The sequence below is a fragment of the Notolabrus celidotus genome, chromosome 2 (assembly GCF_009762535.1).
Source record: "Notolabrus celidotus isolate fNotCel1 chromosome 2, fNotCel1.pri, whole genome shotgun sequence".
Taxonomy (NCBI): Eukaryota; Metazoa; Chordata; class Actinopteri; order Labriformes; family Labridae; genus Notolabrus; species Notolabrus celidotus.
In genome coordinates this window covers 29,131,752-29,152,700 of record NC_048273.1, presented here as the reverse complement: position 1 = coordinate 29,152,700, position 20,949 = coordinate 29,131,752, and the positions used below count along the sequence as shown (strand labels likewise).

The window sequence follows — 20,949 nt, the reverse complement described above, 5'->3', positions numbered from 1 at the left end:
TTCCTCCACTACATAATGAAAGTGAAAAAAGTGTGATAATGGAAAATAACAATAATCTTGTTGCGGTTTGTGGTTTTGCAGCAAAATGACGGGCAGTTCCCTGTGATCCAGCTGGTTGGTATGCTGAGGGGCATTGCATCTGGAATGAGGTAAACACACAAACACACAAACACACACACACACACACACACACACACACACACACACACACACACACACACACACACACACACACACACACACACACCTGCTAAATAAACCCCATTATTATCGATGCCAGGTGAGAGAAACTTTTTGGATGTTTTTTGTGCAAAGTTAGATTTTTATTTCTGAAACTCAAATCCTGCAAACTCTTCCTCCGAGTTATACACACACACTTACAAACACAAACTGTATCTATTCAAGTTAAGGCGCCTCAATTTGTTGCCAGCTTGAAACACTGCTTTAATCCACAGGCACGCCAACCAAAGCACACTAGATCCTATCTGTGTTTTTATTGCTGGTATCTGCCTGTGATAACACACAAACATGCACACAAGCTGTAAATCTCCTTTCTATTGTATCAAAGGTAGCTGGCAGTGATAACACAGACACACACTAAATCCCATTACCTTCTTTATAGTAGCCCAGGTAGCTGACAGAGGATAACACACGGCTTCACACAATAAATCCCACTCATGTTACAGGTACTTGGCAGAGATGAGCTACGTTCACCGGGACCTGGCTGCTCGGAACATCTTGGTGAACAGTAACCTGGTGTGTAAGGTGTCCGACTTTGGCTTATCACGGTACCTGGAGGAGGACACGTCTGACCCCACCTACACAAGCTCACTGGTGAGGACTCACATCAACACACACAGAGACAACATGAAAGCACAGATGAACACTGTAAGTTGCTCAGGAAGACAGGCTAATGCAGCATTCCTACAATGCCAAAACAGCTGCTGACTCTTCCTTATACATTGATTTATAGCTATAGAAGAATTTACATTAGTGATTTCTACATTTTAGGAGAAGTTTTTAGTATCAACTAGGCTAGGAATAGATGTTGATTTCAGAAAACTTTAAAATGTTCAGATAAAAACAAAACTTGAAGCCTATGCTGGCAGCAATATGAAGCTCTGTTTATCTTAGATCTTTTCTAGCAGTGGGACAATAAATAACAAACTATGGGTAACGCCAGAGGAAACAAGAACTTCAACTTTTAGGGACAGACTCATTTTGGCTTATTATCCATCATTCTGAGACACACTTTAAAACCTCAGCCAAAAAAGGTTCAGCTGTACTCAGAGCAAAGTTCATACAACACACTCAGTTTAGAGGTTGAAAAGTTGGTCTTCACACACAGGTTTATGAGTCTGTTGTTTGATTTTCATATTAGCACTTAGTATGAATTTTTAATATTCTGGGAGAGCTTGTCTTTTTTCCAGAGGAAGAATGTGTTAGATGAGGGGAGCTCTTCATCACTATTATTCTCTTATTCTCTCTCTCTTTTGTTTGTAACATGTATATTGCAACATTTAAAGCCTGCCTCCTTCATTATAACAGATGGAACATGGGTCAAACTTGAGCATTAGAATACACATCAAATACTTTTTTCTCAAACATGCTTTTTGTTTTTTATCATGATGATTAATGTACCAGTTTTTATCTTCTGAGAAGTTTAGTTTTAATTGATTATTTGATGGTAGAAAGAGAGTTGATTGACAGTTGTGTTGACAAATGTGGCTCCTGTAACATCGTTTACCTTAGAAACAGAGAAGAGGAGGATCTTAACTTTCTATAATCATGAGTGTCAGCCCACAAATCAACACAAGAATCTGTTCTTATGTGGATGGTGCTGTCCTGCGTTATCTTTACATTTTATCCAAAAGTTAAATGTGTGTTTTAATAGAAGCACAAGAGGTGTGATAGCAGTCCACTCCTTCTGCCAGATCGCATTTGTACCTGCCTTCGCTCACCAGTAATATACTGTATGTCAGCGGCCATCGAGGTGGTAATTTGGCTGCATACCATACAATCAGAGGAGATGAGGGCACAGTGTCCATTTTACTTTACAGTCAATGATTCAGACCTGAGGTCTCTGTCCTCTTCTAAACTACAGTAATTCATGTACCTAAAAGTATCTAAAGCACTGTAGATGTATCAGTGAATATAAGTTACCATGTATCCGTCCTGTCAGGCAACATCAAACCCATGTTCAGAGGAAGTATTGAACCTGATGTGAATTTGTCAATCCAACCTGTTTTTTAAATGAACATCTGGTGAGAAAGCAAAGCACAGAAAAATGCAAAAATGCAATTTAGCTTTAATTCCAAATCTAATACCACAAATAGATCAATGTGTTGATCGTAAATCTGCCCACCACCTTCCTGGTATATAATTTTTTAAAGCAAACAAGCTGATAACCATTAAAAGTCATCTCTAAGTCCAAAAGTTATGTTTATGATTAACAAAGGTAAATGTACCTCATGGGCTGCCCATGGCCGCCGTTTAGTGCTGTTTGATGAATCTGAAAGGAAGAACGTCAAGACTATAAAGCCAAACATTTTAACTTCCTTTCTTCCTCTCTGCCCTGTGTCGATCCTTCGTTTTCTTTGTTTTCTCTCAGGGTGGTAAAATCCCGGTGCGATGGACAGCTCCGGAGGCGATCGCCTACAGGAAGTTCACGTCGGCTTCAGATGTCTGGAGTTATGGTATTGTCACCTGGGAGGTGATGTCATACGGAGAGAGGCCCTACTGGGACATGAGCAACCAAGATGTGAGTCAATGCATGCCTGTGTATGTGAGCGTGTGTGTGAGCGTGTGTGTGTGTGTGTGTGTGTGTGTGTGTGTGCGTGTGTGCGTGTGTGCGTGCGTGCGTGTGTGTGTGTGTGTGTGTGTGTGTGTGTGTGTGTGAGTAAAAGAGATAGAGATAGTGTTTCACTTCTCCTTGATGTCTGTCACTTTTAACGATTCTATACGTTTTTTTTTTGTCGTGCTCTGAAGTTCGTGTGTGCATGTGTGTTTGAACATGTGTGTGAATGTGTGAGTGGGTGTGTGGGGGTTTGCTTGTTTGTTTCCTCTGCCGTCTCTCACAGCAGGGTGTCTGCATGTCTAGGAAAAAAGACGGAAAATGAGGACATCAATTTAAGTGTCACAGAAATGTTTGTTCCCTGGAAGTTCAGACCAAAAAAGCATCCACATTCTGCTTTCCACCTGATCCCTACTTCAGGGGATATTTCATCCCTCTGACAACTTTACTCCAATTACCTTCAAAGTGTGATCAATTTGCTGCAGCATTTCTGAACCTCACCCTGTATCTTTGTGTTGTAACAGGATGATGTTTGAGGTTAAGTTTATTTACATATTCCAGTGTTTTCAAGAGCTAGAATTAAACACACACGTCTCTGCTGTTCTGTTTTTAAACCCATAAGAACGACTTTTCCGTCCTCTCTTTAAAACCAAGTATTCAATTTTACTGTTCAAACCTAAAGGGGCTCACATGAAGTACATGAAAAAGGAGGTTCCAGTTTATCGGATTGCTGACATTTTTATTTTTAGGATTCTATTCCAAGGAGAATCGTGATACAGAGATTATAGTTACTTTTGGCACTAAACCCCACATCAAAGCACTCAGGCTCTAAATCCAAATTTCTGCTTTCAGAAAGCATATATCTAACTGCTCTGACACAGAGGAGTCTGGGACTTTCACAAGCCTACAGTTTGTCTACAGTTTATCTTCATAAACATTGCTGACAGGCTTTGGTAGAGTTTATCACCTGGAAAATAACTTTCTTTTGAGAAAACTTCGGAGCTGTTTTCTCGTATTTTTTTTATCCATAAAGCCACAGCTCTAGTCTATCAACTTCAATTTTCCTTCTTTATACGTCATTAACTATGATACGTATGAATTTTAGCTGCCTCACTGATAAGTTAATCAGTTGAAATATCTCTGTTTTAAAAGGCAAACATTTTTTCACCCACAAAATATATATATTATTTTTTCATCACTATGTGTAGCTTCCACACCATCTCAATCACCTCTTTTCCCCTTTTTCACACTTTCCCTCATGCTTCTTAACTCCCTCTGCCGCCTCTCCTCATCTCCTCACCTCACCCTCGCCTCACCCTTCGTTCCCTCATGGCCGAACCTGAGCAATATAAGCGGTCTATGGTGCAATAATGACATGGAGTCAGTGTAATGATGGAGACAGTTCTGTAATGGTACACACGGTGTATAATGATGGAGAAATTGTGCGTTACCACCACAGCTAACGAGGGTCTGCTGGGGCATTAACTATGCATGAACCTCACACCTTAAGCTCACACATACTACACACACAGCTAAACCACACACATGCAAGTGGCATGCTTTAAGGCACACACACACATACACACACATACATCATTTCATTTCAAAGAACACGAACCAGCGGTGAAATTGTCAGTGGAGCCACCACAGGTGCTGTGATCGACATGAATTAATCATGACAGAAACCTGTGATGTTTTACTACACTCGCTGCTGTTTTGATTGACAGTGGCGCTTTGAGAGAATTTATGCGGCACAAAGCCTGAGAAGTGTGTCGGGGTCAAGTAGAGTTCACCCAGCGAGGAGACAAATCCCCAATGCTGAATTTACAGTAGCAGAAGCTCCGCATTTCCGTAAGCCAGGCTTACAAGTGCGCTGACACGGGCTTGTAACTTCAAATTTACAGAAAGTGCCAGAAAAAATAAAAGTCAAAAGTTACATTTCAGGGAATTTTATTGCATCTCAACTTTGGTAAAAAGAAGACTCATCATTAAAACTGGGACGAGAATGAAAGAGGGAGCACCGAAACTCCAGTCACAATGCGACAGCTCAGGAAGGTTTGGACCAGTGATCAAAGCAAGGGGAGGGAGAAAAAGGCAAACAGGCAAACGGTGGTAGGTAAAAGTCTGCAAACAAGAGAAGATCATAAAAGCAAGCCAGGCTGGGAAAAAAAGAGAAGAGGTACAAAAGGAAATCTGGCAGAGCAGTGAGGCTGCAGGGCAGGTAGACTAGGGAAGGTAATGAGGGATTGAGGAGTGGGTTTGCAGGTGATTGTGGGAGTGAGGTCGGGTTTAAGGGGATGAAAGGGACACAGTGTTATCAAATCACCCCGATTTATTTATTTATTTATTTTCATTTATTTTTATATATATTTGTTTGTTTTTTTTTTTTTTGTTTGTTTTTTTTTTTTTTAATTTTTAATTTCCATCCTTTTCCAAAGCACTCTTAACGTTTCTTAACACTGAGTACATAATTTGACAAAAACACGACAATTCAAGACATATCCTACAGCAGTGATCATTACATTGTCGGAATGCCGTTAGCTCCCTACCTGTGTACTTTCTGTTAGTGTTGCTGCTGTTCTTTGTTATGTGGTGGCTAGAACTATGTTTACTGTCATTCTTCGTATTTGTTAGTCATGAAAATCACATATTAAGAAAAATAAATAAATAAAAAAGAGACGGTTGGTGACGAGCTGACAAAATACTTTGAAGAAGTCTAAACCTGTTCACCAATGACAGAACGTTAGCAGTAGAACATTTTGTGGAAGTGTTAAAAACTGCAGATCCTCGAGTGTCCGCTTGAGGATGGCACTGGAAGTACTGGAAACCACACCCAGACCAATTCAAAAAAGGTCGATCTTTACAGCAGAATTAAACGTGTTTACAGCCTGGTGCAAAAATAAGTTTAGTCTGAATGGCTCATTTCTCTATCAGCCCACGCTGTAGATGTTGGTGAGGAGGCTCAAAACCTGCCTCATTACCTCACACTAGCTTGACAGAAGTTAGGTTGAGTTCATCATTTCCAATATGGCACCTATGGACGATGGCCTCAAAACAGGGCTTCAGAAATAGATGGGTGATGTCACGGATATTACATCCATTTATTGAAATTTTCCAAGAATCCCCCCTTATCCCCCCCAAACTAAAGCTTTCCCTTAGTGATAACAAAAAACTATTTAAAAGAGTAAATCAGGATTCAGAATCAGAATCACAATCATGTTTATTCCAAAGAAGGTTTACACGTAGGAGTAATATGTCTGGTGCAAAGAAAAAAAATGCTGTTTAAAAGCCTCTGTTCCTCAAAATATCTATATATGCAGCTCGTAAATAAAAGTCATCTGGCCTCTTAAGAGCAAAGCATAGATCCTGAAGAGAAAGAGGACTGTAACGGGCTATGTTATGATTAAACAGCTTTAAGACAGACATTATCTGAGGACTTCACAAACACAGAGCATGTTCTAACACATTCTCTGTTTGAGCCGTGGGGTTACACAACAACATTACAACCATCATAATTAGAGTTTGGAGACATTAAAGGAAATTATTCTCTCATCTCTGGTGCAGGGGGCAGAATAATTTGAGATAATGATCAATGCACTTGATATTTCTTTTCTTTGATTTTTTTGGGGGGACAGTAGCTCAGCTGCTTTTATTCAAAAGTAGTTTTGAGCTCTGTGATGTTCAAGATAATTACATTCTACACCCAAAGGTATGCACACATATTTAACACCAACAAAACTTCAACCCTGAAAAGTTTTCACAGAGAAACCTCAAAGATCCTTATCCTTTCCAATACCTGCTCCGGCATAATGAAATCAGAAGCTTCTTTTGTAAACCTACTCGCCCTGACATGAGAGACTGCAGCAGGCGTCAGCGCTGCTTAGCGATGAATATCTTGATCCACCCAGCGACCGCACACTCTGTCAGGATGAAGTTCTCAAATGGAAATTGAATCCTCTTAACTAATCCAGGTTTTCATTTTTCTGGGGCTTTAAATAAAGCTGAAAGAGGCAAGATTCTCTCAGGAACATACACCTGTCTTATCAGCTAAAATCTCAAAGGAGCTGTTAGAGAGAAGACGATCCGCTCCTAACTGAAGTCATCGCAGACAACAAATCCAAACATGAGAGCAAAATAAAATGTGTCCCCGAAACAGCAGGGAGAGAGAGAGCTGGACCCAACCTTGGCTCATTCTACCTCTTTCATCTGTATGACATCCAGAGCATCACAGAGCAGCACCATGCTGTGTGCAATTTACTGAGGTCATATCGCAATAACACATTTCTATCATATATCATGTTTTCTCCCTTCTGTCATTTATATCACCTTTTCTCTCTTCAAGAAATGTTTGCTTCTCAAAATTAAACATTTTGTTATGTCTCAGATTTCCTTTAAGCATGCTCTGCTGTGTGTTTGCATATGTCAAAAAAATAACATGTTCTGTTGTTGATGAATTTCTGTAGTGGGGACGTTTATGTAGATTTTTACAATATAATATAATCATATTTGTTAAATGACATTTAAATAAAAACACTACATTTCTGTATTTTTGTTGTATAAATGACATAAAACCACCTTATATGTCAAATTTAGGAATACAAATATACTTTTTTTTCCATCTCTTTACAAAAAGGGCATGATTGCCATTTTACAATAACGTGCTAAAAATAAAAACCATGGCCAGCAATGTTCAGACAACCGAGGAGGCATGACGTGTTTAACAGGACAATTTTTGTCCATTTGTATCATCATGTGAACTAACTTACATGCTTCATATGCTCGCTTTACTGTTAAATCTTACCTAACCCCTGGTCTTAAAATATAAAGCCAATGCATAAGAGTTAATAACTGCAGTTCAGGGTCCACTTGAGGCTGTGTGTAGAACATAGACTGTATAAAATATGGATATAGTATCCATGACATCACCCATCTGTTTCTGAAGAGATGTTTTGAGGCCAATCATTGTCAGCAGCCATATTGCTGCTGTCGAGCCAGTGTGACGTAAGAAGCGTGCTTTGAGCCTCCTCTCATTGGAAGACTCGTAATCTTAATATCTCCGAAATTGCCACGTTAGAAAACATTTCACCTCCCCTACAGTGTGTGCCGAACAAGAAATGAGCTATTCAGACTACACTCATCTTTTGTACCAGGCTGTAAACATGTTTATTTCTGCTGTAAAGATCGTCTTTTTTGAATTGGTGTGTATGTGGTTTCTGGTATTTCCGGTCAGCCTCAAGCGGATCCTCGATGAACTGCAGTTTTTAGCACTTCCGCAATGGACTCATTCTTTTAGACCGGAGGTTGCCACTTGGTGCAGAAGCAGCAGAAACGGAATACACACCCATTCAACAAAGCCCAGCTTTACAGCAAAAATAAATATGTTTACAGCCTGGTTCAAAAATACGTTTTTGTATGAACAGCTCATTTCTCTATCGGCACACACTGTACATGGGGTGAAATGTAGCATAAGTCATTATTTGGATTATATAAAACTTAAGAGTTTTGCATGGTTAAGAGCATTGCTGACTTTACCGAAAGGTGGACAATGTAATTGTTAGTGATGAAGCTAAAGGCCAGACTCAACTCCGCCTCTTTGCCTCATGCTAGGTTGACCAAAAGATAGGTTGAAGCAGCATTTCCAATATGGCGACCACTGACAAAAGGCATCAAAACTCTGCTTCAGAAACCAATTAGTGACGTTACTGAGACTACGTCCATGTTTTAAACTGTCTATAGTTCTTGTCTATGTCTTCTTTCACAGTTAGTATTTATAGTATGTAATTTGTGCCTCATTTCCCAAAGACATGGACTGCCAATTAGCCATGACTCAAAGTCCTGTACACGCTGTGTCAGTATCACTTTAATTAGATGTAGCAATGCCTAAATGTTTTGTCCCTGACAAATAAACTAAAAACTCAAATGAAATCTGACTGCTGTTAAAACATCTCATTAGTTGAGGTTAATAATGTTCCTGTGATTTTGGTTGTTACATTTAAAGATCTAGAATCGCCAAATATCTACTGTCTGTCCAGAACAAGGCTGATGAGCAAGTGAAATGTCAGGCTGAAAATTATGCAAGAGGTTGGAATGGTTTAAGTCAGACAGAAATACCAGCACACCCTGAGGGTTTCAATTTGAGTTATTTATGTCATATGATCAGGTCAAACAGGAAACAGGGGAATAATTATTTCACTCCAGCAGAACAACTCCATGGTTCAACAGTTAGGGTTTGGTTATCAGAATGCAATAACAAAATTAACATGTCAGGTTGTACAGTAGTTGAAGTAGCCTGTTTTTTATTTTATTTTAATCCCCTTATGGGTGGTGGAGGTGGAGGTGGAGGAAAACCCACTTAGTAAAATTTAACCAAGATTCAAGCTGTTATATCCATCCAGAGGCTACATGCTCACTAAAGCGAATCCACTTTTACTCTAAATTGTCCATCCTTCCCATTTTTGATTACACTAACAGGGATGTGCAGTGACAGTTGACAGGTTGCTTTTTGGTAATCATTTTACAAACTTGGCAACCAATTTTTAACATCTCATAGAGGTACAGCTGCCAGAAAAATGCACCCCTCAACACCCAACCCTCAATTAATTAGTTTTAAATATCTTTTGCAGTGTTGGTATCTACATATTGTTAATAAAATGAGCTGAAACTACACACAATTAATCATGAGTTGATGAGTTTTGTTCGTGTTGTAGCAGGTAGCTAGTAGGCTAAAAGCCCACCTCAGTTCCACCTCTTTGACTGTTTCTCCATCTCCATGTTTTAATGTGAGCAATCACTTCTGCAAAATGGATGGGTGATGTCACAGAGACTGAGCCCATGTTTTATACAGTCTATGTGAAAAACCCTTCTACCCCTTAAATTCTAATGTTCTACTGGGAGCTACAGCATGAGGTTAATTAACTGAAGCGTCTCTGTTTCCAATATTCTAAGCTGTTTTGGTGCAACACTGACATATTATCACCTGATTAAGTTGTTGTAATAGATGAATTATAACACAGTTAGTACACATCTTGCGACACTGACATTTACTTTGAGATATGTATTTTTCTAATATCTACTTATTTCAAGCTCCATTTTGGTCTCCACTAACTCCCTGGTGAAATATATGGCTCTTAAGCTGCAAATACTGCAATACTCATCCCTTGTAGTCACTAACTGTGTCTGTCTGGTGCAAGTAGTCAATTTTTGAGTTTACAAATATGAAAATGACACCAGTGACGGCGAGAAAGTGAGACTGAACCTCTACAGTAAAGTTGTTGGCCCTCAGACGAAATCAGCCTGGTCAAACTTGCTAACACTCTCTGCAGAACTGAGAGAGAAAGTCGACTGACAATTATTTGAGATTTAAGCCTTCCGCATGACTTTAATATTTACTATCTCTATAAAGATATTGATTATGGCATATTTAATCACTCAGAGTGAAACATAAACATCAATAACCTCTTACCGTTTATATGCATTCCCTTCTCTCATATTTAACAATCCCCTCCCTCTCTTGCTCTGCTCCAGGTGATAAACGCCATCGAACAAGACTTCAGGCTGCCGGCTCCCATGGACTGTCCGGTAGTGCTGCACCAGCTGATGCTCGACTGCTGGCAGAAAGACAGGAATGCACGACCAAAGTTCCCTGATCTTGTCAGCATGTTGGACAAAATGATACGCAACCCTGCATCGCTTAAAGCCGGCATCAACAACGTCCCCACTGGGTGAGGAGAGATACAAACTTATCTTCCTCATCCTGCCTGGTCTCCATGCATCACTGCCTGATTCTCTCCTGTTGTATCCTCTGTCTGCAGTCCTTCCCATCATCCTTTGTTAGACCGTGGAGCGCCAGACCTGAGCAGAGTGAGCTCTGTGGAGGACTGGCTGGCTGCCCTGAAGATGACCCAGTATCGAGACTCCTTCCTGGGTTCAGGCTTCACTTCTCTGCCGCTCGTCACACAGATCACAGCCGAGTAAGTCTTCTCATTTAAAGAGGCTGTTCCCGTTTTAAACCTCATCTTTATCACCTGAGTTAGGTCTACAGTATAAAAAACACCTGCAACTGTTGCCAGTGTTCTCTGTGTCTGAGCTGGAGCCAAGCGCTTCTGCAGAGTCTGTTCTTTCCATCAGCTCCATTGTTGAATGGAGTAGCTCGCTTTGAAGCATTAAAGTCTAATTCAGGTTGGATTTGTAGTAATGTTATGTGTGAGGATAGATTCTGCTGTGTTAATTATTACAACACGTATAATTAAGTGTTATTTTGAAGTGAACAATGTTTTGGAAAACCATCAGGAAAGACAGAAATGCAGCTCTGTAAGGCTGAGGCTGCAGCTGCTCACAAGCAATGCATCCTGGGACATGATGATGTGAACCCCTGTTCGTTAAAGCACAAACTGAGAATCTAACTGTAGGTGTACCACATTCACGGGCAATACTAATTGGAAATCCACTAAAAATGCTGTGAGAATGTGCTGTAGCTTCCTCTCTGTTTTCGTCTGTCGGGCTCTCGCTGCCTACGTCTCACACTGCTCACCTGCCAAGTCTGAGTCTTGTTAGTTGGACGGCTGGTTGGCTGGTTGGCTGGCTGCTGCTCCATGTGTGTGACTGTCTGTCTCTGAACAATCTCACACTCTTACTCACATCCCTCCTCTTAGTATCATGATATCAATTCAATGAGTTTGATTACATAACATCAAATGTATCCATTCAACAAATCATCTTGAACTCTCACTGCTGTAAACAGTTTGAGCCGTAATGATACGAAGATAATATGAAGCCTCTTTCTGCCAAGTAGCAGTGCTGTTCTTTAAACTTTACCTGTATTTACAACACACTCTGGCTTCATGTCTCTTTTAGAGAAACGCAGTATACCTGGTTTTTCTGTGAGAGCAAATCATTAGAAGTGAGATTTCCTTATCAGCATTTCTTTCCCGTCCCCATCATGTGAGAGATTCTGATGTTTGAGAATATTTCACTGTGTACTATGTTGTGTATGTTTGCTGTGTGATGCACTCAAGTGGCAACCTCCGGCCGTGAGAATTAAAGCCAATGCCAAAGTGTTAAAAACAGCAGTTCCTTGAGTGTCCACTTGAGGCTGGCTCCTGAACATAGACTGAATAAATAATGGACGAAGTATCCGTGACGTCACCCATCTGTTCCTGAGCGCTGTTTTGATGCTGCCGTTGATTGGAAATGCAGAACTCAACCAGGCATAGTGTGACGTAAAGAGGCGGAGTTTGTGCCTCCTAGCCAACAGCTATGTGTTCCTGCCTGTCAGTCAAGTCAGTAATTTCCTTTTTTGGGCAAAAACTTGTAATCTTAATATCTTCTGAACGTTAGAAAAAAAATCACCACCCAGTGTGTGCCATTAGAGAAATTAGCTACGTAGAGCCAAGCCGTTTTTTGAACCAGGCTGTAAACATGTTTATTAAAGCTGCAAAGAACCTCTTTTTTGAATTGGTGTCTATGTTGTTTCCAGTGTTTCTGCAGTCAGCCTCAAGCAGATTCTTGAGGAATTGCAGTTTATAACACTTCAGCATGGGCTTCATAGTTTGAGACCGGAGGTTGCCGCTTGCTCCTGAAGTACTGAAAATCACATACACACCCATTCAAAAAAGATGATCTTTACAGAAGAAATAAACACGTTTACAGCCTGGTACAGAAAATGAGTTTATCCTGAATTGCTCATTTCTCTACAAGCACACTGTACGGGGGGTGATTTTTTTTTCATAACTCGGAAGTTTAGAAGATAGTAAGATTATGAGTGTTGCATAATTAGAGGCACAGCTGACTTGATTAGCAGGCGGGAACATTGTAGCTGTTGGCGAGGAGGCTCAAAGCCCGCCTCTTTACCTCATACAGAAGTTAAGTTGAGTTCAGCATTTCCAATATGGCTCCTGCCGATGATAGGCTCCAAAACAGAGCTTCAGAAACAGATTGGTGACATCACGGATACTTTGTCCTTTTATTATACCATCTATAAAAGCACTATGGGTAAAAAAGGATTGAGTAAGCACAAAATATTGTAACATAATGCTAAAGTAGAGACAGTACATGGCAGGGCAACCTTCCTTAAATAACTTCATCTAGTTTTGAAGCTATATAATTCAAATTCTTGTTCTATTTTATGTGTCTAGTTTTATTTCAGTTTTATTTACAGAACAGTACAACCCTCTGTTTGATTTATTCTTTTTGGAGATCTGATTTTTTCTCAGCTTGACCGTGGTCTTTATGAATGTCAGTAGCACGACAACGGGACATTAATAAATTATTCTAACAAAATTCTCTGCAAGAAGAAGTTCTAAATATATGTAATTGTGTTTAAAAAGAGTCAGAATGCACATCTTTCGTGGAAGAATGTGAAGAATATACAAAAAGAATAATGCAGAGATCCGTTTATCAAACAGTACCATGTTTCTACTTTCTTTCTGCTCCATACAGGTGTTTAAAATATTGAAACACTAAGAAGCTATGAAGGTTTGGGTAGTAGTACGGGCAAGTGTAAAAACTACTTGCATCACTGCTTATAATAAGTTCACAGAAACAAAAAGTGCACATTAGTATACAGTTATACAAACTAAAGAATCCTGAGAAATGTCCACACTTTCTCTGGAAATGACTTGCTAAATCTGGCCACTATTTCTTCTTTATTTAATCAAACCAGTGCAAGTGACTCCCTCATATAATCATCATCTTTATTCCTTGCTAATTCAGAGCACTGGCACCTTTTCCGTTCCAATTCATGCTCTAATAATCTGTTGGTGTTAAAAACCTACACAACACCATCTAATATTAACCACATTAGTACTGTATGACAGTTTCCCAATGAGGATGACAGTGCAGCCTCATCTCTGCTCATTTTTCCGTGTTGTTTTTTTCCAGAGATCTGCAGAGGATTGGAGTGTCTTTGGCTGGGCACCAGAAGAAAATCCTGACCAGCGTTCAGATGATGAGGCACCACGCTGATGACCAATCTCCCACTGAGTCTGTTTGACCACACGGAGGAGAGATACAGAATGAAGTACTGACAAGTCAGTCTAAAGGAGCTTTGTGAGGATCCCAACCACTCAACATTTTTTTAAAAACCATATCTGTGACTGTTTGCTTCTCAGTCACCAGGCCCCTCCTCCTCTTTCACCATTTATCTTCCTGTTTGAATTCAAACTAAATGCCTCCTTCATTCAGATTTGGTACACGAGGAAAAAAGGCAGACATTATTTGTGACTGAAAACAAAAAAAAAGGGACTCATGTTGTTCTGGAGTTTTTCCTGTGACTGAAAGTGGTACAATCAAATTACCTCTGTTTCCTCTCTCCCCAAAATCTGCCTGCAACACTTCCAGGAATCACAATCTACAGACCAGATTTGACCAGATTTAGTGTTTGATTCAAGAATGGCATGGTCTGGTTTTCTGTGAAAGGATTAATCAAACAAACACACCACAGTGAAGAGGAAACAGACATTTGTACGAGGGGACACAAACTGGGCCAGAAGACTGAGAAGAAAAGTCTCTTAAACCAGTTATCTCCTGTGTGTTCTGCTGAGACTGCTTTAATGTGACGCAAAATTGCTACTGTTCGAATCCAGGCCAGAGTCGACACTGAAATAGGACATGTGTGAATTATCTTCATATTGAAGAGCTTGTACAAATCAAATATGGGAAGTTTTATTTCCTGTTCACTCTCTTCTTTCACTTTTAGCCTACAGCAACAAACAATTATCCGTCAATGGAGTATTTGTGATCTTTCTATGATTATCTTCCTCTACCGGACTCATCACTGGAACAAACTTGGACCTTTGCAGACAAAAAAAGTGGATAAAAGGGGTTTCAGTGTGTTTTTGTGCTTTCCATGCAACCATGAAAAGATAAACTCATCACTGCAGAGAAATAGCATCACCTGGTCTACTGAAAATAATTCATTCAGATGGAGCTCATAATGGACGATGTTTTACAGTCAGCACACATGCCCTGTGAGTAAAGGCAATCACAGAGCAGAAAACCAAATCAGACATAGAAAATCAATCAATAATGTGTCTGTTCTCTGAGATAGGAAGCAAGGCAGCTGAAAGTATGGAAGACAAGAGAAAAACTGCCTGAGAGCCTGTGGGTGTTGAGTCATTACCAGCAGCAGAGCCACACCTGTTGTGAGCATGCGGCAGTGGACAGAAAATCTCAGGAGACAGAACAAGGTACTCTCATCCAATGTTCCTGTGATTTGGCTGCAAATCGTTCAGCAGAGAGCCGGTCATGCATCAATACTACGCATGAAAACAGCAGAAACCCCATGTTTATGTACCGTCCACGCATGAATCAATTCTTGTTTTTGTCAGATCTGAATGGCTGCAGTCCAGATGGTTAATATCTCTCTGCAGCAGCCAGACGGGAGCAGGTCAGGGTGCTGGAGTATAATCTGTTACTGGAATCAGAAACCAGGAAAGAGGTGCTCAAACGGCTGTTTTAAATTTTTCTTAACCATGAACGAAAACAGAAGCTTGGAATAATTTTTCAGCGTCTGTCACTCAGAATAAAAAAATGTAATAAGCTGAAAAAAGCCCTTTTAAAAACATTTTAACATTATGAAGGAAGGAAGAGGGGCTGTATCATGACATCGAAGTTAAATTTAAAAGAGAGAGGCCATAGTTTGATACTCTTGATATTAGAAGTAATAGTAGTGGTAGAAATTAGAAGAAGTATTGGGCGAAAGAACAATTAAGTCCAACAGGGTCACCAGAATGAAAACTCCTCACTGTGCCTTTAAAACAAGAAACAGCCATTTCTGCATTTTTTCCCTTCATGGTTCCTGATATGAAATCAAATGATACTTTAGTACCCTGACCAGCTGTCTTGGTTAGGGTACTAAAGGACCTGTCACAGTTGTCTGAGTTTGTTTTGACAGGTTACATCTCTGAACAGACTGATCTGAACAGACTAACACTGCTGTGTCAGATTGCAGATGAAATGGCATTTAACCTATCCATGTTGTCATCTGTGCACAGCAACCTTTCCAGCGTCTGCCCTTCCTGCAGATTAATTTCAAATCCACAAAAACCTGTCGGGGAAAAAGATCAGACAAAGAGATAGTAAGAGAATTAAATGTTAGAGGGGTCAGGAAGGAAATTGTTGGTGTATTTATCATGTTTCAGTGCGTAAAAGTGACTCACTCTTCTCTGCAAAGTATGATATCAAGCAGGCCTGATCAGGCCCTGGGGCTCTCTGGTGAAGGAGCTCTGGGAGATCTTCTTTTATCTGAGCTCTGAGCAGATTACCAGCTGTGAAACAACAGCAGCATCGCTCTGCCCGCAGACCAAAAAACCTCTGGTCATGCGTGTGCACCCACAGCCCGAGGATTAACGGTGTGTAGCACTGATTGGATATCGAGATTTCAGTTGTCATCCCGCTGCTCACGCTGACAGAAATGACTTATTTGTTTGCTTTTTGTTTTACTGCTGCATGACTCTACAGAACTCTGTGTTTGTGTTCGTCTCGCACCGCCACTCTCCGCTGCTGGGACAGCCCAAACTCGTTTATTTATGATTGTTGTGACATTGAGAGGTCTGTGAGCATTTCAAACCTTTCCCTTTTCCACTTTTCACCCCAAAACTCTGCTCAGGCAGCAAGTCAAGAATTGCATTTGTTGCCCAGCAACGAATGCTTATTGAACATTTTATCAGCAAGTATTGAGATCAACTGGGAGCGTGTCAGTGGTTCAGAGGCATAATTTGTTGTAAATAAAAGCCTCTGGAAAAACAATTTGAGTCTGAGAGAGGACGAGTGTGTCTGAAAGCTCATAAAAAATGTGTTGCACAAATGAAAGCTATCGACACAGCAAGCTTATTTTACATTATGTAACATCTTCAGCTAAGTGTGATGTATCTGTCCTCTGCTTCATGTTTTTGAGGGCGAGCTTTCAGAGGCTTTTCACACGTTTCTGTGTCAGTGTCAGTGAAAAGACAATGACGGCATAAATGATCCACAGCACATCTTGTATTTATACCATCACATGTCTCAGTTTAAGCACAAACATACACCGCAGAGAGGGTTTCTCAGGAATGCAACAGATGTACGTTTTGTGAGCATCTTTCGGTTGAAATCATGCACTGTATAAAAAGCTTAATCCGAGTTGAAGTGCTCTAAGAGTTCAAGGAGAAAAACGTTTTTGATGTTGGTTTTCTGAAGTGCTTATTAAAAGTTAAATCCACCCTAAATCCAGCCCCTAACAGAGAGGAACATGTTGGTAAAACCTCTGAGAGTTCACTGTTTGTGTGTGTGAACAAGGCTCTTACTGGAAAATGGAGTTAATACACTTTGTGATCAGCGCTAAATGTCAGCGAGCATCTTCTATGTCGAGGCAGGATTAACATTTAACCTTTTTCTGCCTTTGACATCAAACTTTTAACACATATTCAATTTTTTTCCTTTTTTATAAGGTCAAAATGTAAGTCTGTCCTCAAAACTGTGGGCAAAAAATAGAGAATCCTCACGAAATTTAAACCTTCACATTCATTCTTACCTGCTGTCTGTCTTCTTCAGTGCGGATTACTTGCATGTTTGGGCTAAGATAAACACCTGCAGACCAGTGTAATAATGAGTAACCTTTGGAAGGATTATGAATCAAATACTTCTCCTCAGTTGGTCAGATCCCAGTAGTGCATGCAGATCAGGGCTGTCTGATGCAAAGAGATGAAGCTTTTGTAAAACAAAAGTTAAGATAGTGTGATCCAACAACTACATGACGCACAAATACATGACTACATGAGGGATAATGTAGAGAAAACAGGTAGTTATGCCAATTAGAATCCTGGAAGAGCGAGTAGGACCCGATTTGAGGCTTCGTGTTGGGGGGTTCTGCGCCCCCTATAGAGACTCTGTTCTCTATACATTACCCCTCTAAATAAACATAAACAAGTTATAAAAGTTTACAAAATATTGTTTTTTTAGACGTTTTTATAGATTAAAAGATATTTAGTTTCAGCTAAAATGAAATGAATACTCCCTCCAGTTCCACAGTTGATAAAGCTTCCATGTCAAGGGATTCTGATCGATCTCCCTGCAGTACAAATTTTCATTTAACTGAACATTTAAATTAAGTGTAATGTTCCAGTCAAAAGTCACATCTTTTAACATTGTTGCTGTTCTCTCTACTGCTTATGGTTCAAGTTACTTTGCAGTGACTGGCAACTTAGAGATGCTCTCACCAGCTGTGTTGCTATTGCTTGGATTACAGGACAGGATGTTGCTCCACTACTCGCTATTAGAGAGAGCATCAGACTGCTCTCACATCTGAGCCTGATTACTGAAAATTACCCACTATCAAAACCAGTCTGAGATGGAAACTCAAAGTTTTTGGGACAGTGTCAACAGGCAGAGGTGAAATGTGCTGGACTCATTTCCGCAGATTGATTAGAGATGACAGAAGAATTCATTGCCATTCTTATGAGGTTTTGACCAATCAGAATCAAGTATTTAACAGCCAGGTAATTAGTGAGAAAGCCAGGTAGTAAACATTTGTGAACCACCAGCGAAGGACAAACTTTATATCCTTCCTTAACTTGGACTCACAGACCATGAATGCTGTAAAAGAAACCTGCCTTGTTGGATTTATGTGAAGAGATATCTTGATTTGGGTAATCTCTGTTGCTTAATGACACTTGGCTCATTTGACTGAAGTTTCAGACTCACTTTAGTTGCTGTTATCAGAAGGACTAAGTGCATAGAGCAAGGATTACAGCTTCTTGTCGTCTGACATGATTACACCGTGAGAGAAGTAAAAATGATAGATGTGTCGGAGAGAGATGGAGGCATTTACACCTTTTTCTGCAAGTAAAAATGTGTCTCATCTGATTCAAACGTATTTCAAACAGTCTCAAATGCTTCTTGGATACATTCAGAGTTAGCTTTTTAAATAAGTATCTGCTGTCTAAGAAGCATTCATGACCAAGTGAAAATGGGGTCTCCAGAAATTATATAAATGGGACATTTTGGCAGAATCAAAGGAAATCTGAAACAGTTTTATATATCCATATAAGTGTGGATTTGGGGCGCCACTACTCTTTAAAGGTTGATTTTCATCTTCTTCTTGTGATGCTTCATGTGTTTTTAAAGGGTAGTTGTATTATTAAGAGCTGTGTAATGCTTTAGCACTCAGTTACAAACTTACTGCTCTGAAAAAGGTCAGACAGTTTCCACATCTTCGACACTACCTAACCAGTTTGTGAACATCTGGGACCACATCGTCCTCCACTTTAACATTTCATAGCTGCAATGCATTCTGGTCCACTGGGATTACTGCCAGCGAAGACGAGTGTGATGAGTTTCTCTGCGTTCATTGTTAATGCCGGTACAAATGGCAGCAGCAGACAAAAGAGCTCACTCTCTGACTCAGAGAGACTGACACCAAAACCTGACATTTACTGCAGATGTTTCAGATAGAAAACTCCTGCAGCTGTGCTGGAAATACATCAGTACAATGTGACATCGTGTTCAGCCAATTAACCCCTGGAGCAAGAAAAACAGACAAGTCAAAAACAAAATCGGCCTCGAAATGCAAAGGGACGTCATGAGAAGAGCTTTAGGGTGGATTTATCTTTTAATTGTGGTGATTTTCAAGAAGTAGGGCCGACTCTTTTCCTCTCCTGTTGCTGCTGTAATAGATACTGTAGGTGTGGAGACTGGAGATGAGAGGAGGCGAGCGAGGAAGAGAGGAAAAAAGTAAAAGGGAATAGGTAATAGAAGGGGCAACAGAGAGAGAGGAAGGATAACAGAAAAAGAGAGAGGGAAAGGGAGGGGTTGGAGAAGCGAGAGGCAAAGCTTGACTCGATGTTTGAATAAAAATGAGGCCGGGTGTGGAGAGATTACTCTTTCTCTTTTTTGTCTCTCTCTCTCCCTGCTCTCCTCGGCTGTCCTCTTTCTTCCCCTAAAGCCCAAAACCTCTCTGTACAACTCACTCTTCTTCCAGCCTGCACTTTCACTGACCAGCAGTTTAGAGCAGAGCCAGGCGAGCACTCGTTTTACTCTAAGATGCACTTTTTCACATATATTTTAACATGTATTTCTAAATTATGTATATCTCTTTTACACAAAGACGCTTGCTTTCTTTTTTTGTGGGTTTTCAGGAGATACTTATCCTAGACTGTGAAGGAAAAACTGAAAATAAGAGCTTTCTTCTCTGGTTCACATTCAATTGTAACTAAAAAGTCTGGCTGTATACACTCTGTACATGCATAAAAAGATTTTCTTCTCTTAATTATTTAATTTATTTATTCTCCTATTGCTTGCCATTCTTTTCAGTATGTATTTAATGTATATGATTTCTTTAAAAAAAAAAGGAAACAGCTCAGTAATCAGCTGTAGTCTGCCTTTCTCTGTTTACCTACAATACTGTTCTAGGTGTGACTACACATATAGTCAGAGCATCCCACTGTACTGTAACATAATACTGTAATATAATTGGGACGCCTGTGAATCTTTGTGTGTGTGAGTTTGCCTGTGTGTATGTGTAATATAATGTGTGTGTGGTGTTCAGTGTACAGTAAAATGTTTGTACATTGTGTGTGTGTGTGTGTGTGTGTGTGAGTTTGTAGCTGTTACCTTTCTGAGTCTTACATTTACAATGCACTGTTTGTCAATAAAGAAGACAAATCAATCAAACCCATCAGCTTTGGTGATTACTTTACGAGCAGGAGAGCTTGAGATTACATTCTATGTAAATCACATGACTTATTTTTTACAGGTGAAGGTAGGTCTGAGTGACAGCTTGATTGATGCATTGAATCATCTGGTACGACGAGGAGGGAAAGGCTGTTTAAAGAAATAACAAACCTCTAACAAACTAGGTGATCACAAGGAGAGTTTACATGAAAACTTTCTATTATTACAATTTTTGCAGCAGCAGTTGCTAGTTTGATTCCCAGCCTCGACCATTTACTGAATCTCCTCCCCCGCTCCCTACTCTTCTGCTGTCCTATCCAATAAGTGCAAAAATGTCCAAAATGTAAACTAGAAAATGTATACATATTATTTATTGCTTGAACAGCTGTTGGTGCCCCAGTTCTAATTAAATTATAATACCTGGAAACAAACCCTGTTAGCTCTAGAAAAATCCTGTATAATTGTATAGTCACTATTTTGTTTATTGTTTAAGTATCTGATGGATGTACACT

The 20,949-nt window shown here is 40.0% G+C and overlaps 1 protein-coding gene across 1 annotated transcript in view; it reads left to right on the top strand.

Moving 5' to 3' along the window:
- LOC117808189 (ephrin type-B receptor 1-like) overlaps nucleotides 1-20,434 on the top strand; it is a 132,849-nt gene extending 112,415 nt beyond the window's left edge. The window contains exons 15-20 of the mRNA XM_034677764.1: nucleotides 82-149; nucleotides 687-834; nucleotides 2,612-2,761; nucleotides 10,319-10,515; nucleotides 10,606-10,764; nucleotides 13,673-20,434. Coding sequence (XP_034533655.1) covers nucleotides 82-149; nucleotides 687-834; nucleotides 2,612-2,761; nucleotides 10,319-10,515; nucleotides 10,606-10,764; nucleotides 13,673-13,784 — 834 coding nt within the window. The 3' untranslated portion in view covers nucleotides 13,785-20,434. The remainder of the gene's footprint in view (nucleotides 1-81; nucleotides 150-686; nucleotides 835-2,611; nucleotides 2,762-10,318; nucleotides 10,516-10,605; nucleotides 10,765-13,672) is intronic.
- The last annotated feature ends 515 nt before the right edge of the window (nucleotides 20,435-20,949 follow it).